Here is a 17,602-nt window from a genome sequence, read left to right on the forward strand (position 1 = left end):
ATTGTTGCAGTTATTATTGTTGTTGTCGTTGTTGGATAGGACAGAGAGAAATGGAGAGAGGAGGAGAGAAAGATAGACACCTGCAGACCTGCTTCACCGCCTGTGAAGCGACTCCCCTGCAGGTGGGGAGCCGGGGTTCGAACCGGGATCCTTATGCCAGTCCTTGTGCTTTGTGCCACCTGCGCTTAACCCGCTGCGCTACAGCCCGACTCCCAAAACTGCTGTTTTTAAGAATGGCCAGCAGGATGTTACTTTCAGACCTAGAAACCTGTTCCTAATTTCTGAATATAATGGATACATCATATAAAATGAGCTCAAGCTTGTGCTAGGTTGTTTCTATAAACTTATACAACTTTAAAAAATAATTATCTGATGTCATAGTATAAAACTACTTCTTTAACTTATTTTTAGTTACCACAAAACGCATTCATATATATAATTCAGTATGAGAGTTTCTCATCTATAGAATTACGTTGCTCTATTACAGAATAAAAGTGTAAGTATATGTTTTCTAAAACTAAAATAAGTATAAAGATAAATGTTTATAATTCCATTTGATTAAAAAATAATTCTGATTCACTTCTGTAGATGAAGGAGTTTACAATGCTTAGTGAGGAATATGATACAAGTGGGAAGTAGTTATGATAATTTGCTTGATTTCTGCCCCTTTCCCTTTCAGCCTGGAGATTGCTATTCATCTTATTGCTAGGCTTCCATCTTGCTTATTCTCAGTCTTGTTATGGACTACTTTTATCCTCTTGACTTTATTTTTTCTTAGGGCAAGAGACCAAGGTGACAGAATTGGTTCTGGGTGGATAATGATTTAAGTTGTAGATTACTAGCAGTTCACAGTTGTGAGCTCAAAGACCATAGAAGGAGGTATGTATGAGGGAATAGTATTGCTTTCCTGTGGCTTCATCCTCAAAAGCACAGGAAATTAAATTTTAGTGCAGCTTTTTCTTATGCAGGTTTCTTAATGTTTCCTTGGTTCACATTCTGTCTGTATTTCACTCAATATCCCACTTCTTTTGTGGAGGAGAGTTTCTGTTAAAAAAACAGTTTCTAAAAAATAAATGGAAAGTGAGAGATTGATTTCAGAGTCTTGGCTCTCCTCTCCACATGGGGATTTGAAGCTTTTTGGAGTAAAATTTCATGAACCACATTAAAAAAATCATTTTATTGGGGCAGAAGGCTAATGGTTTACAGTGCAGTCATTGACACATGGGTACAATTTCTCATCTCCCCATGATAGGAGTCTGGAAAACACTGTCAAACCCCCAACTTGGGTCCTTTTCTAACACTATGAACCAGGATTCTCTGTAGAGAGAATCACACAAAATCTTGCACCTATGTAAGAAGAACTTTTTAATTTGGATATTTACATACATTTTTATCAAATTGTTTTCACCTTGGGGTTAGAGGAAATAAATTATCTTTATAAAACATTTATTTCCCTTTGTTTTCTTTTTAATCTGTAGGAGGTCTTCTCCACTTTGCTACGCCTATGGACCCACTATTCCTTCTTCTCCACTACCTCATTAAAGCTGATAAAGAGGTGAGTTTTTCAGTTTGGAATATGGGCAATTAGGAAATAAGACAGATTGCTTTCTGCTTGATCTCCTGTTTTTTTTTTTAGAGATCCAAATGTAGGCTCCCTACACTTCAGATCTGATACGTGAATATGGAACATGTATATTACGTGTACTGGTATCCAAACACTGTACAGATCCTGACAGTCAGCACTTTAAACTTGCACTAACTTACCAGTGACCCCGATTGCATACTTTTCTCTGCTATGGACTTTATTTATTTTGCACAGACTAACAATGAACAGTTTATCAGTAGTTCAATTAGTTTTGAAATACAATGCACATATTAGACTTAAAGACTTATTTTTTAAATTTACTTCTTTTCAAGAGACTATGAAATAGCTAACGTGTTAAGTGTCTAATAAAAGCTAAATAACTTGGAAATGCCAATGAACACAAAAATACTTATCTAAAGAGATCTGTGCACAACTGTGTTCATAGCAGCACTATTTATAATGGCCAAGATGTATAAACAACTAAAATATTCACTGACAGATGAGAGATTAAGAAAGTTGTGAAAGGGGCATGGAGACCCAACACACCATACTGAAGGAGTATGTCAGTTGATGGTAGGTATAGTCTGCAAACATCTATCACAGGGAGATAAGAAACTGTACTCAGGTGACAACTACTATCTTGTAAATCATTATTTTTCCTAATAATGTGATTTTTTTTAAGTTAGATGTGATGTAGGTGTGTAATATAGCAAAAGAAGTCAGTTATACAGTGAAGAATAGAAACCAGACTTTTGATGACAAAAATATATAGTATATGTGCAGATTGTTATGACTGTGTACTTGAAACCAATTTGTTATAAACCAGTGTTACTTCACATAAAAAAATTAGATGCATTGTGAAAACTGAAACCCTGTCAATGAACTGTCCATATCCTATTGGCTAATATCTACTTGTCTTTCTTGTGCTGGGAATGGTTATAATCATATATGGCTTTCTTTGTTTTTAAATTAATTAATTTATTTATTTAAAAAAGGAGACATTAACAAAACCATAGGATAGGAGGGGTACAACTCCACACAATTCCTACCACCAGATCTCTGTATCCCATCCCCTCCCCTGATAGCTTTCCCATTCTTTATCCCTCTCAGAGTATGGACCCAAGGTCATTATGGGTTGCAGAAGGTAGAAGGTCTGGCTTCTGTAATTGCTTCTCTGCTGAACATGGGTGTTGACTGGTCAATCCATACTCCCAGTCTGCCTCTCTCTTTCCCTAGTAGGGTGGGTCTCTGGAGAATCAAAGCTCCAGGACACATTGGTGGGGTTGTCTGTCCAAGGAAGTCTGGTCGGCATCATGCTGGCATCGAACCTGGTGGCTGAAAAGAGAGTTAGCATACAAAGCCAAACAAATTGTTGAACAATTATGGACCTAAAGGCTGGAATAGTGCAGATGAAGTGGTGGGGGGTACTCACTGCAGACTATTGTGTACTTTTGCTTTCAGGTATATATTTTGCCCTAGTTTATGGATACGTGTGAACATATGCTCTATCTCATGGGACCTGGTCTATATCTAGGTTTTGGGACTTTGTTAGGAAGTGGAATGGAATTAGAGAATACTATCAAAGGAAAGGTCTCACCCTAATAATGAAGCTGAAGGGTTGTCATTCCACACCTGAAGTCTCTGGACACAGTCTGAAGTGAAGCATGCTGAGGTGGCACTCATTGTATTGATTAGGTTGGGATCGGCGGATGCATTATTTGGTAAGAATTGAGAGAAGCATGCAGGAAAGTGGGGCCCAGCCTAAGGTTCCAGGACAGGGGGAAATATAGGCTCTATAGTGGAAATGTGAGGTTCCTGCTGTCTTAGGATTCAAAAAGACAATAGATAGTTATTGTTATCATCACGTTATTTGGTAATTGGGTTAACTTTGAAAATTCCCTTTGTTAGGATTTGCTGTATAATACCCAACATTGTGTATATAGTGGTGCCACTGGTTGCTTCTGTTCTCTCTGGTCTAGGCTTTTGAGAGAGTCAACATATCAAAGACTCAGCCTATGTATTAAAAAGATTCAGTCTGTGCTTTAAAAAGTTTTCCCCCTCTCAAATTAATTAAATAGTGATATATATGACTACAAATTAATAGGAGTGTACATAAACACCATTCCCACCACCAAAAGTCTGTGTCCCATCCCATCCCACCCACCCACCCCCACCACCTCGGGAAGCCGAATGTCCACACTTACCCTCACCCCACGGTTTTTACTTTGGTGCCCTACTCTTGATTTACTCAAGTCCTGCTTTTAGTTTCCCTTTCTGTTCTTTCTCAACTTCTGTTGATGAGTGGGATCATCCCACTTTCTAATATAACTCTTTGATCATTTGGAAAATATTGGTTCACTGAATTATGCAGATCTTCTAAATATTTATTCATCCCATTACACACACACACACACACACACACACACACACACCATTATTAATACCACTGTTCTTATCAGACAACTCTTTCAAGTATTGAAAAGGTGCCATGTGGCAGACACAGATTTTTGGTATTCTAACTTTTGCTTGAGAGTTCAAATTATATTGGCTACAAGTACTGCCAATAATTTCCTTGGAGTGATAAGTTCACCTCATTTATGTTAAGCCATATACCCAGGTTCATACTATTTTGTGATGTGAAAAATAGGATGATAAAAGTTTTTTACATGATAAAAGTTCAGCTTGTAAAGCAGTCACAAATGCTTTTCTTTAAGGTAATCACTGTACTTGGCAAGCACTGGAAGTTCTTTAGAGACAGTTTACTTTCACTACACAGAATAGTCAAATTGTATTCAAGAGTCAAGATTTAAATAAAATTTATTGGGACCAGGCTGTGGTGCATCTTGTTAGGTACACAAGGACCTAGGTTCAAGCCCCCAGTCCCCACCTGTAGAGGGTAAACTTCATGAAAAGTAAAGAATGGCTACAAGTGTCTCTTTATCCTCTCTCTCCTTTATTCCCCTTCCCTCTCAATTTCTCTCTATCCTGTAAAAGAAAAATAAAGTTAAAAAATGGGTGGGAGCTGAGTGGTGGTATACTCACTTGAGCACACACATTACTTGTGGAAGAACCCAAGTTTGAGCCCTCTGCTGCCCACCTGTAAGGGGGAAGCTTCAGGAACAGTGAAACAGTGCTGCAGGTGTCTCTCTTTGTCTCTTCCTCTCTATCTCTCCTCCCTCTCTCAACTTCTCTTTCTTTGTTCTATCAAATAAAATAGAAAGGGAAAAAAAAAAAGAGAAATGGCTACCTGGAACATACTAGCACAGAGCCCCAGGTATATCCCTGGTAGCAAATAGATAAATAAAATTAAGTGTAAAATCTACATTTAGTTAGGTGAAACTGTTTTTAATAATTGCTTATATGTGCTATTGTATAGTGGTTATTGGGTTGCCATGCTGCTGTCACCCTGACTAATGCTAAGGAATTCAGTTTAACCCACTTTGCATTTGAATCCTCATCATAAATGTTAACATGATGAAATGCAAATAATACCCTAATATTATTATGAAAATATTTTTGAGCTAATTGACCCCCTTGAAAGGTATGGGGGCGCCCATAAATCTACCAAACTTTCAAAAAGTTTGAAAACTTTTGAATTTACAACTTTAAGACAAATGTTATTTAAAGTGCTTGAGAGAATGTACTTTTCTGTATTCTTATGTTTACATACAGTTTATGTGCTCATGGGTTTGTTTTATTTAGTCTATAGACCAAATTTCCAAAGTATCCACTTTGAAAGTCTATCAGTTTAATTTTCTGTGAATATTGAAAATCTGTAAGAACTGACTTAAAACTTTTTATCTTTTTCTGATTCACCTCATTTAGCTTCCTCTTTTCTACATCTCTCCTCTTCAGTGTGTATTAGTGAAGTTTTATTCCTTAACCACGTTTACTTTATCTGAGAACTGCCTTGGTAGGCAATATAAATATGACATATTAGCAGTGAAACTAGTGAGCCATGTTTCTCAAGCAAGTGTATGTGATTTTAGTTAGCACCAGAGCTAGGTCCTGGCAGTATTCAGAGGGGATGATGATTATGTGTGCTTAACTGAGTGAGTGCACCACCGTGGCCCCTACTATTCAAATAGGAAGTTGCTCTCCTTTGTGGTGTTTTCTAAGGTAAATTAACAGAGAAAATGCCTCAGTGCATCTATTGATGCCAATTTAAAGTCCCTCCTCCCACAGTTTGGCAGTATTTCCCTATTAAGACCATAACTGGTAGCTTTGAAGTCTCTGGAATACTGTGATTGATTCAGGTTGACAGATGCATACTAAAGAGACTCGTTGCTCAAGGTGTGATTGGCTTTAGTTGTAAAACCTTATTATTTTTTTTCTCAGACAGTAGAAATACCCTTTAACATAACTCATAAAATGGTTAGGCATTTCCTTTTGTACATTCTAAATATGGCCTTTTCCTTTTTAGTTAAAAAAATATGTTGGTATGCTCTTTTGAAATGTTGGCCTATTCCATTTTGATCACAAATTTTTTTTTAATATTAGTAAAAATAACTATTCATTTAACCCAGTTGTCAATTTTATATTCCATGCAAGTTACTTGTTGCATTTCCTTTTAAGATATATATAGTAAAGAACAAAAAAATAAAATTATTATATTACATTATGATTATGTGGTGCTCTACTACATGTAATTAGAATATTTTTAAAGTAGTTAAATATTTGGAATATTGCTTAATTGCACAAAAGCTTAGATTGAAGTAGAAATCTAAAGACAGTAAAACTTGAGAAACCAGTGAATTAATCTTTTTACCTGAAAAGAAAGATTCTCTGTTGAGGTTAATCTTTGTCACTTGTTAATTTGACAAGAAAGTATGACAAGTTGTTACACATGTTGCTAAATGAGACTTCATCCTTAAAAGTAATAAAAAGGTATACTCACAGAAATAAAATTAGTTTAGGTGGTGTTGCCACTAAAACCAAAAAGTTATTTAGGAATCAGACATAGGCAAAACCTTTTGCTTACATACCAAACACCTATTACAATGCCTGCTATCTGCAAATCAGAGAGTAATAATATAGAAAGACTTCAATTCTCCACACTGCTAGAAAGCTAAAGAAAACTAAACCTAATTAAATAGAAGCATGTTCTAAACTCTTTATTTTCTACACATCTAGCCCTTTAGCTACCATTGTAAACATATCTAGCTGAAACATTTTCACTGTGTCTGCAGCTTCATTGTACTGATCCCTCTAGTATCTTTTATTGTAATTTTGAAAGACTGTCAGCTCTGGCAGGAATAGTAGATGCTCGCTTTTTAGTCACAATGTGCCTTGGAGTAAGAATGGGCAGGAGGATGTATCCTCTGGACTTGTTCCTGGGTGATTATGATTCCTTACTGTGACTGCAACTGCTTTGTTTTCAATTATTTTCTTTCTCTCTTTCTTCCTTCCTTCCTTCCTTTTTTTCTTTCTTTCTTTCTTTCTTCCTTTATTTATGATTTATATATTAGTGACAGAGGAGCGAAAGAACCAGGGCATCACTCTGGCACATGTCATGCCAGACTTGAACTTTCTACCTCATGCTTGAGAGTCCAAAACTTTATCTACTGCACCACTTTCTGGAACACTGAAGCATAGAATTTATTTTCTTTTATTATTACTATTTTATTTTGATGACCTTCAAAGCATGATTTTATTTTATTCCATGTGCTTCTGGTTTCATATCTGAAAAACCATTGTCCAACACAAGATTACAAAAATTTACCTTCATGTTTTCTTCTAAAAGTTTCTTAAACATGCTTTTTTTTTATTTGGCTCTTTTTTCTATTTTGTGTTAATTTTTAAAATTATTTATTAATAAGAGAGAGAAGGTGAGAAAACCGGAGCTTCACTGTGATACATGTGATACCAATGACTTCATGCTTGAGAGTCCTGTACTTTCTCCACTGTACTACTTCCTGGATTCTTGATATTTATTTATTTAAAATATTTTTATTGGAGGTATTAGTGGTTTACAGTTAATATAGTTGTTGGTATATTTGTCAAATTTATCAGTTTCTGCACAACCCTCTCATCCCCACCCAGCCTAGGTCTTCCTTCACCATCATGCATCAGGGTCTGGATGCCCCCTACCACACCCCAGTTCTTTATTTTGGTGCAAAACACAAAACCCAGTCCAGGTTCTACTTTGTGATTCCTCTTTCTGTTCTTATTTCTCAGCTTCTGTTTATGAGTGAGATCATCCCATATTCATCCTTCTCTGTCTAACTTGTAACATGATTCCTTCAAGCTCTGTCCACAATGAAGTGAAGAAGAGGAATTCATCATTCTTAATAGCTGAGCAGTATTCCATTGTGTATATATACCACAACTTTTTTAGTCACTCAGTCTCCATAACTTCTAGTGCTTTTCTAGAAATTTTCTCCCTATTTCATCCAAGAGCTGTACCTCTAGTGTAGGTAGTATGCTGGTTGGAACCCCAGTGTTTCAAGGGCTTCTTATAGGAAGTTGAGTGTACATTCTGTTGCCTATCCAAGTTCCGGGATTCTAAAGTCACATTGCAACAAGTGACTTTAGACTTCATTTTAAAAGGTTCAGTCATGTAGTAATGTATTTTTTTGTAATGTGTAAGCTTGTTGACTGGAATGCTTGCTTTTGACTGACTAATGTCTCTATTTTTCTTTTTTGAAGGGAACGTTTCAGCCCCTTGATCAAGTTGTGATGGATGATATGTTTCCAAATTGTAACTTACTGCTAAAACTTCCTGAACTTGAGAAATTACTTCAGCATGTGACAGAGGAAAAAGGTATAGTTTATGGCCTTTAAAATTAGGCTTAAGGCTACTAGAACGACTTGGCATTTCTCTGAGAATGTAGCTGTTTGAAGGTCTACTAAATGTAATGCTCTATTCTACTTTAGTCATAGGGGAAGCTGTCATTCAGATTTGCATCCACTTGTCAATAGTTCCTCTATTGCATTTGATTGTTCTGTCTTTGAACTTCCAACTTGTGAAATGTGAAAAAGGCCTGTCTTCTATAGTTGGGCGAGGACTCACAGTTAGTTTCAGTGGTTCTTTGAACTAGTCTGTGATTTTAGTTAAGTCACTTAACTGCTTCTGCATTAGATTTCTCATTCTTCATTTTTGAGTGATGCTCTGTAAAATTACTAGTAAAATTACAAAATTATGGTGGCCGGGGCAGTGGTGCAGTAGATAAAGTTTTACTCTCATAAGTATGGAGTTCTGACTTTCCTCCCTGGCACCACAAAAGCCAGAGTGCTACTCTGGTCTCTCTCCACCTCTCCATCTCCCTATCACTGATGAAGTAAATCTTTGAGAAAAAAATTATGGAAGTATATAAGACATATACTTTTTATTGGTCACATGCTAAGAAGCATATGTTAAGCACTTGTGCTCGGCTCTCAAGATACTTAGAAATAGTACTTATAAATAAGATAATGATTTTTCTCTCACTTTGCTTCAAGTCTGATAGGGGCAAACACAAAGAAGAGCAGTAACAGAGGGTAGTGGAAGTGAACTCTGGGTTTTCTGTGGATGCCCAGAGCAGAGTACTGCTCTGGTGTCTGTGCTAGTGGGATTGAATCAGGGTCTCAAGCATGTAAGTCCTGTACTCTATCTGCTAAGTAAGTACCTTGTGGCATCCAGGACAGGTTTATAACTGGGCAATGCATATTAGTGGTTATTGTGTTTCTTTCCTGGGAGAAATCTCCTCTAAGCGGAGTCCTGAAAGATAAGTTAGAGTAGCAACATAACAGAGATTAGGTATCTAGAAAAGTTTGTGGTGTTTAGGAAGTTCCAAGGAGTTCTGTGTAATCAAATATAGAATGTCAGAAATGGGTTTAATTTAGTAACAATGAAGTGAGAATGATGTCTTGAGTTTACATAGTAGTGGTAGAGTGTCAGTGAAGTGTATAGCAGGATAATGGTATAGTGAGAGGAGTTTAATTGAGAAGCAGTAGAGTCTGTGGAGGTTGCTGCAGTGGTCTAAACAGGAGATGATTATAACCTGAGCTTAGGGTTTAGAGCTAAAAGGAATAATTTAAATGTAGGGCCAACCTCATTCAGTGATTGGATAGTGGCCAAGGAGGAGAACTTGAGGATGACTAGACCAACAGAATATACAATGTTTGCAACCTAGAGACAAGGCTGTTAAATGGTGAGAAAGCTCTAGATAAGGATGAACTTCAGGTACTATTGGCTTGAATTTTGAGAGGAGGAAGTGAGGAAATATGTTTAAATATGTTTAGATGAGTATAAATATTTTAAACTAAGCATCAGAGTCTAAAAAAATTATCCAAGTAGCTTCAGGGTTAATATGGAAACATAGTGTGAGAATGAAAACAACCAGCTGATAAGTTGTGCCTGTTTAGGGTCATAACAGTTTGGTCAACTATGACAATTCTTTTGAGACCAAGAAAATAGTGATTCCAAGAAATGAAAGCCTATAGTGGAAAAGGGGGGAAACCTCACTGATTGCATTTCACAGTAGAAGGCTCTACTAAATTCATACTTGACCAGACTTTGACCTCCATTTTGGATCTGCTGGGTGTGTGATGCCAAAGATTTTATCAAATCAGCCTCATTAAAAACATTCCCCAATGCTGAGATTGGCAGAAGATAGCAAGCAGTCTTTTTGTTGATGACAAATGAAGTTGCTTATGATCATTTCTGTTTTCAGAGTAATGAGGTTTCAGGTAATGAGGAATAGTCACAATTCACTTTAATTTTGCCAAGTTAATGCAAGTTGAAAATGCAGTTACATCATTAATCCATATTTTTACATTAACTATATAAGGACAGTTAACTTAGACCAAAACCTAGAAACCTAGATTTGAAAGAGTATTAATACCTTAGCATGTGTTTGCTTGTAGTGTTTCAAGATCTGCCTCTCTCCCCATTTATTTTCTTGCACACTAACATTACTGAATCATTATTTGAAATATTGTTCTAATATCTTTACTTTTCAACTTTGCATAACTTCTAAAGTACTGCTGTAATAGAGAAACTTGTACTACGATTGTCTTTTGTATCTAAATAACCAATTGTGGACATCAAATTACAGGTAGTGATTAGTGCTGAAGTACTTAGGTTCTGTTCCTGAGACCCCCCATCAGCAAACAAGTTTATCAATAAATGAAGAGACACCCAATAATGGTATTTTTTTTTATTATTTAAGAAAGGAGACATTAACAAAACCATAGAATAAGAGGGGTACAATTCCGCACAATTCCCATAACCCAATCTCCATATCCCATTCCCCTCCCCTGATAGCCTTCCCATTATCTCTCTGGGAGTATGGACCCTGGGTCACTGTGGGTTGCAAAGGGTGGAAGGTCTGGCTTCTGAAATTGCTTCCCGGCTGAACATGGGCGTTGACTGGTCGATCCATACTCCCAGTCTGCCTCTCTCTTTCCCTAGTAGGGTGGGGCTCTGAGGAAGCGGAGCTCCAGTACACATTGATGGGGTCATCTGTCCAGGGAAGTCTGGTCAGCATCTTGCTGGCATCCAGGACCTGGTGGCTGAAAAGAGAGTTAATATACAAAGCCAAACAAATTGTTAAACAATCATGGACCTAAAGACTGGAGTAGTGCAGATGAAGTGTTGGGGGTATTCCCTGCATGCTCTTGTGTACTTCTGCTTTCAGGTGCATATTTTTCCCCTAGTTTATGGGCACGGGTGAACCTATGATCTATCTCAGGGGACCTGGACTATATCTAGGTTTGGGGACTTTATTGGGGAGTGGACGACCTGGAATGGAATTAGAGAATACTATGAAAGGAAAGGTCTCACCCGAGTGATGAAGCTGAAGGGTTGTCATTCCACACCTGAAGTGTCTGGTCACAGTCGGAAGTGAAGCATGCTGGGGTGGTACTCGTTGCGTTGATTAGGTTATGTTAAGTCAGCTAAGTCAGAAAGATAAAGATGAGTATGGGATGTCCCCACTCATCAACAGAAGTTGAGAAAGAAGAACAGAAAGGGAAACTAAAAGCAGGATCTGATTAAATTGAGAGCAGGGCACCAATGTAAAAACATTGTGGTGAAGGGGAGGGTGGCCATTGGGCTTCCCGGCTCGGCGGGGGTTGGAGGGGTGGGGGTGGGGATGGTACACAGTCTTTTGGTGATGGGAGTGGTGTTTATGTACAATCCTATTAAAGTGTAAACATATAAACCACTATTTAATTAATATGAGAGGGGAAAAAATGATCATATATCTAGAACTTCTTAAAACACAGACTGAGTCTTTTTTAATACATAGGCTGTCTTTGATATGTTGTCTCTCCCAATAACCTAGACCAGGGAGAACAGAAGCAACCGGTAGCACAGCTAGATACAAGATGCTGGGTATTATACCCCAAACCCTAACAAAGGGACTTTCCAAAGTTAACCCTATCACCAAATAATGTGACGATAACAATAACTATCCATTGTCTTCTTGAATCCTAAGACAACAGGAACCTCACATTTCTACTATAGAGCCTATATTTCCCCCAGTCCTGGAACCTTAGGGTGGGGCCCACTTTCCTGCATGCTGCTCTCAATTCAAATCAAATAATATTGCATTAATGGTATTTTTAGGCACAATGTACTTACTGTACTAGTGTGTGTTTGTCAGCCATCCTTAAATAGTGTTGCATTTGTAACATTTTAATGTCTTTTGAAATGTTTGTTCATTAGTATATTGCATATTACTGGTCTTATCAAGTATAAAAAGAGGAAATAAATTGTACTGAGGTGCACAGTAAAATACAAATATATAGATGAAAAATGCTAACAGAGTGCCCACCAACTGACTGAAGGAACTGAAAGAAGTGATGAGAGGTAAAATGTTTGAAGCTGAGCAGCTGTGCTGCCACTTTCCATGACCAGAATTATGGTATATATCATCACAACACTGACTTTCAGGGAGCTGGTAGTAACTTTAAGTAGCCAGTTAACAAGTAGGTCACTGAGTGAGGACTTGTTAGTTATATTGAGCATTTCCTCTGACATCTTCACAAAAAAGATGTTTATCTAAGTGAGCCATCCTTGTGTACAGGTTGGACATGAGAAAGATATTTCATATATTTGTATTTGGGCTTCAGAGGGTGCAGTGAGTAATATGGAATTGCTTATGTGTATTTTGATTAATTGGCCTTTTTGAAGATGAAATTTTTTTTCTGTTTAAATTTTGCATTATTTTAAAGATTTACACACGGTTGTTCATTAGAGGGAGAGTTTTATTACAAAGAAATCACTCAGGGTTGGGAACTATCTCAGAGGGTTAGATCACATGTCTTATATGCCTTAGGGCCCATATTTGGTCTTTGGCACTACTGTATGCCAGAACTGAGCAGTTCTCTGGATTCTCACTCTTTTACTGTCTCATACACACACACACACTAAATCTTTTTTTAAGTCAGACTTCAAGAGAATCGTGTTTATGTTTTACCATATAAAATATGAATTACCTTGTGTTTTGCCCTATTACATTTAAAAGTAAATAAGTGGGTCAATAGATAGTTCACCTGAGAAGGTACCTGCTTTGTCAGGCACACAACCCAGGTTCTAGTCAGGCCCCTCTACACTGGAGGAAACTTCAGTACTACTGTGTCTTTTCCTCTCTCCATCTGTCTTTCTCTGTCTTTCTCTTTGTATCTGAAAAAGTTGATTCAGAATGCTAAAGCCCAAGGAAAGAGAAAGAGAGATCTGAGGGGGGCATGGAGTTTGAAAACTAGTATATATGTTTCCTTCTTTTCCCTCCTTTTTTGCTATCAGAGTTATCTCTGAGACTCAGTGCCTACATAACTCCATTGATTCTAGCAGACATTTTTTTCTTTTAGATAGTGTGAGAGAAGAGAAAGGGAGAAAGAGACAAAGAGAGAAGCAACACCACAGCACCACACCACCACTCTTGAAATTTATCCTTGTGCAGGCACTTCCATGTGGTAGCAGAAGCTCAAACCAGAGGTGAGCCATCTGCCTCTTGGCCCTCTGAGATCAAATTTTCAACTGGAGAGAGAGAGAAAGAGAGAAATGGAGAGAAAGAAAGAAAGAAAAGGCCTCCACACACTAAAGAGCAATTCTTGGACACCATTCAACTCAGTCATGATGGCACTTTATACCAAGGAGAGGCAACAGATTTCATATTTCATAGTCCCACATTAACCAAAGCTTACAGCTAATCAATTATAGATGGGAGGCCCCATGACGTCCTTCTCAGACTGGAGGTGCTTGTCACAAACCCATAATTTTATCTATACTTCCGAACCACTGACTCTGAATTAGAGCCTCCCCGGAAACCCACCTCAGGTTATATTCATTAGAATGGCTCATCAAGCCAGCAGACACTGAAGGATATCAGCAAACAACCAGATGGGAGAGATGTATGGTGGAGAGATGTGGGGCTTCCTTCCTCCACCAAATGCCCCATTCCCTAGTTCCAAATCTTTACAATATAGTTACCAGCTTGGAGCTCTCTTAAGCCTTCTCCTTTAGAATTTAGTTTTGGAGGACCCATTGCTTAGGCACTCTTTAGCCACTGACAAGTGAACTTAATCTTCAGACCAACTCTCCTCCCAGGGACTTATAGTCCCTCTATTATATCCTTTATTCAGGTTGATTTTTCTGACAACTGGTCCAAGCAGTTTGCTTGCTTCCTTTGAGATGTGGTTTAGAGAACATGCCTGAGGCCACAAGTTCCTCTGCCAGCACCTCATGCCAGAGTAGTGCTCTGGCCTATCTCTCATGTAATACCATTTTTTAAAAAAATTAAAGTCTTTTTTGTTTCTGGCAACACTTAAAATTCCTAGACTTTGAATGTTGGGGAAAGAGAGTTGTAATCCAGGAACTGTGGAAAAAGACTAAGTATATATTTGACTAAAATGTACATTTCATGTAAATCAGAATGTAACATCTTGTGTACTGGCTACTTATTTGAATTTTATTGTCCATTTACAAGCTAGTATTTTGTGTCATCCTTCATAATTTTACTGCTAGGATTTTAAAATAAGAAACAAGACTGCTAGAGAGTGGTCATGCAGTATCCATGACAAGGAGCAAAAGATAAAGTAGAAATTGATGTTTTTTAACTACCACCCTTTCACAGGCATTGTACAGATAAAGTAAAACCTAAAATGCTCAAATTCCCCAGTCATCTATGTGATATTAGATTCCAGATGCTGTCCCCCAAAGTCTGTAGCATTAAAGATCGAGTTAAGTCTGCTAAGTTTATGAGAACCTTCCCCCTATGGCGTTTGTGGTGACCTTCTTGAGTGATGATTTGTGGTGACCTTCGTTAGCAGTGCTTGCTTTATTAGTGAAGGAAATGATATGTCTGTTTGCTAGCTCAGGGGCTCAGCATGTTTCTTGCCAAAGAGGCTTACATTCAGTGGAGAGATGATAGGGGAAAGGACTAATAAAGGGTTATGAACTTCATCTCAAATGTAACACTCTGCTTCATATTGCAAGCAAAAGCTGCACTGTGCTGTCAGTGTGATTTAAGAGGAAGAGGCAGGAAAACTTACCTGATTAAAATACTCTAAATATGTTGCCAAGTTTCTATTCCCAGGAAATAGGGGGAAAGAGACCATATGAGTTTCTCCATTCTGGAAAACATTGGGAAACTAGAGCAAGAATGTGCTCTAGGCAGTTTGTTCAACAATACATCAGGGAAATACAAGTTTGTGAACCGATTACCCAATTGCTGAACATGTTATTTAATTGTAGTATAAATTTAACTCCATCTTTATTTTGTAAACCCAATCTTTCCAGATGTTTGAGACCAGTTTTATAGGCACCAGACACAGAGAAAGAAACCTTTTCAGCCTATGCACAGCTTGTCTAACTCACTCTCTTAAATATTAAGGTTAGAACACAAATGCACATGTCATGATATTTCATAACTGTGGGTAACTTTGAGAGCATTTTCAACTTGCCATTCAGATTTGTAAATTTCAAAATTAATCAGTTTTTACACTAGTCAGTCATTGTTGACATTCTGGGATATTTGAGTTGGATACTTCTTAGTGATCATCTTGTTCAGGGAATGTTTAACTACAAAAGAATTGTAATTATCACACTTCCCAGAAATAAAATCTGTTTAGCCAATCTGGTTTCACTGGTGAAGTTTATGATAATTTATGGCAGAAATACTACTCAAAAAATAATGTACTCAAACTTTTTCAGGAGTTATATGAGAAATAACTTTTTAAAAAACATTTTATGAGACCAGAATTGCCATGATACCAGATCAAACTGTATTAATTCAATAAAACTAAACTAGTATCCTTTTTTTACCACAGATTGAGGGTGGCAATAAACAAATAAATTTTTAAGTGTGTATCTCCTTGTCATACATTTTTAAAAAATTTATTTATAAAAAGGAAACATTGACAAAAACCATAGGATAAGAGGGGTACAACTTCACACAGTTCCCACCACCAGAACTCTGTATCCTATCCCCTCCCCTGATAGCTTTCCTATTCTTTAACCCTCTGGGAGTATGGACCCAAGGTCATTGTGGGATGCAGAAGGTGGAAGGTCTGGCTTCTGTAACTGCTTCCTTGCTGAACATGGGTGCTGACAGGTCAATCCATACTCCCAGCCTGTCTCTCTCTTTCCCTAGTGGGGAAGGGATCTGGGGAAGCAGAACTCCAGGATACATTGGTGGGGTTGTCTGTCCAGGGAAGTCTGGTCATCATTATGCTAGCATCTGGAACCTGGTGGTTGTCATACATTTTTTAGTGTGTCAATATGTTGAATGGCACTAATTGATTTTCTAATGTTCAACCAGTTTTGTGCTTCTGTAATAAGCCACACTTGATTGTAATGTATTATTATTATTTGCCTCCAGGGTTATCACTGGGGTGGGTGCCTGCACTACAGACCCACTGCTCCTGGAGGCTATTTTTCCTTTGTTGTTGCCCTTGTTTATTGTTGTTGTTATTATTATTGTTGTTGCTGTCATTGTTGGATAGGACAGAGAGAAATCAAGAGAGGAGTTCAAGACAGAGAGTGAAGAGAAAGACACCTGCTGACCTGCTTCACTGCCTGTGAAGTGACTCCCCTTCAGGTGGGGAGCTGGGGGCTTGAGCCAAGATCCTTACGCCAGTCCTTGTGCTTTGTGCCATGTGCACTTAGCCCACTGCAATACTATTCAGCACCCTGTAATGTATTATCTTTATGTTTTAATTGCTAGTAAATTACAACCAAAGGGGTAGGTCAGTAGTGCACTCAGTTGAGGACATGTGTTACATTGTTCAAAGACCTGGGTTCAAGAAACTTCATGAACGGTGAAGCAAGTCTGCAGGTCTGCAAGTCTATCTCTCCCTCTCTATCTATCTTCTCCTCCCTTCTCAATTTCTATCTGTCCTATCTAGTAAAAAAGAAAAAGGAAGGGGGAGGTGGGGAGGAAAAGTGGCTGCCAGGCACAGAGACCTTGGTGGCAATAAAAGTAAATAAATAAATAAATAAATAAATAAATAAATAAATAAATAATTTTAAAAATGTATTACCACCTCAGTAAGTGCAGTAGAAACATTCCACAATATTGAACTTACAGCCTGTATTCTCTATTTCCTTTATTGACAAGCCAGGGCTTTTCACTACTCTGGGTTGCTTTTTCTTTCAGATAGAGAGATTCAGATAGGAGAGACACTATAGCATCAGAACTTCCCGAGTGCCATGGTAATTCTGTTTGGTGCTGGGACCCAGTAAACTGTTCCTCTAGCCCTTCTGCTGCTGCTGCTGCTTTTCCTCCTCCTATTTCTCCTCCTCCTCTCTCCTCTGCTTCTATTGAAAGAGTATTTTTAGGAGGAAGAGAAGTAGCCTTCAGGGAACTCGAGTGGGAGAGAGGAAGGAAGATTGGCAGAGAGGAGGACATTGTTTTGAGAAATTTGGAAGTAGAAGTCAGGGAGAAGTGAGAATGAACATCAGAGGAGGATTATCTTGAGAGAGCAGCACTGAGCAGCTTTGACAATCTTTTATCTCAGGCAGTTTGCTCATAAGAGAGTTGAAGCCAGTGTCTCTGCCTGGTTTCTGTAGTAGGCCATTTGCTGGAGACA

General features: G+C 38.0%; 1 protein-coding gene across 6 annotated transcripts in view; it reads left to right on the top strand.

The window, feature by feature from the left end:
• Positions 1-17,602, top strand: part of RNASEH2B (ribonuclease H2 subunit B) — a 70,855-nt gene that overhangs the window by 22,098 nt on the left and 31,155 nt on the right. For all 6 annotated transcript variants that reach the window (XR_009550763.1, XM_060194872.1, XM_060194870.1 and 3 more), the window contains 2 exons: positions 1,479-1,555; positions 8,234-8,348. Coding sequence is in view for 5 of the 6 variants with exons in the window: in XM_060194872.1 (XP_060050855.1) it covers positions 1,479-1,555; positions 8,234-8,348 (192 nt within the window). In the remaining variant the exon portion in view is untranslated. The remainder of the gene's footprint in view (positions 1-1,478; positions 1,556-8,233; positions 8,349-17,602) is intronic.

Source organism: Erinaceus europaeus, chromosome 7 (genome assembly GCF_950295315.1).
Source record: "Erinaceus europaeus chromosome 7, mEriEur2.1, whole genome shotgun sequence".
In the NCBI taxonomy this organism is placed as follows: Eukaryota; Metazoa; Chordata; class Mammalia; order Eulipotyphla; family Erinaceidae; genus Erinaceus; species Erinaceus europaeus.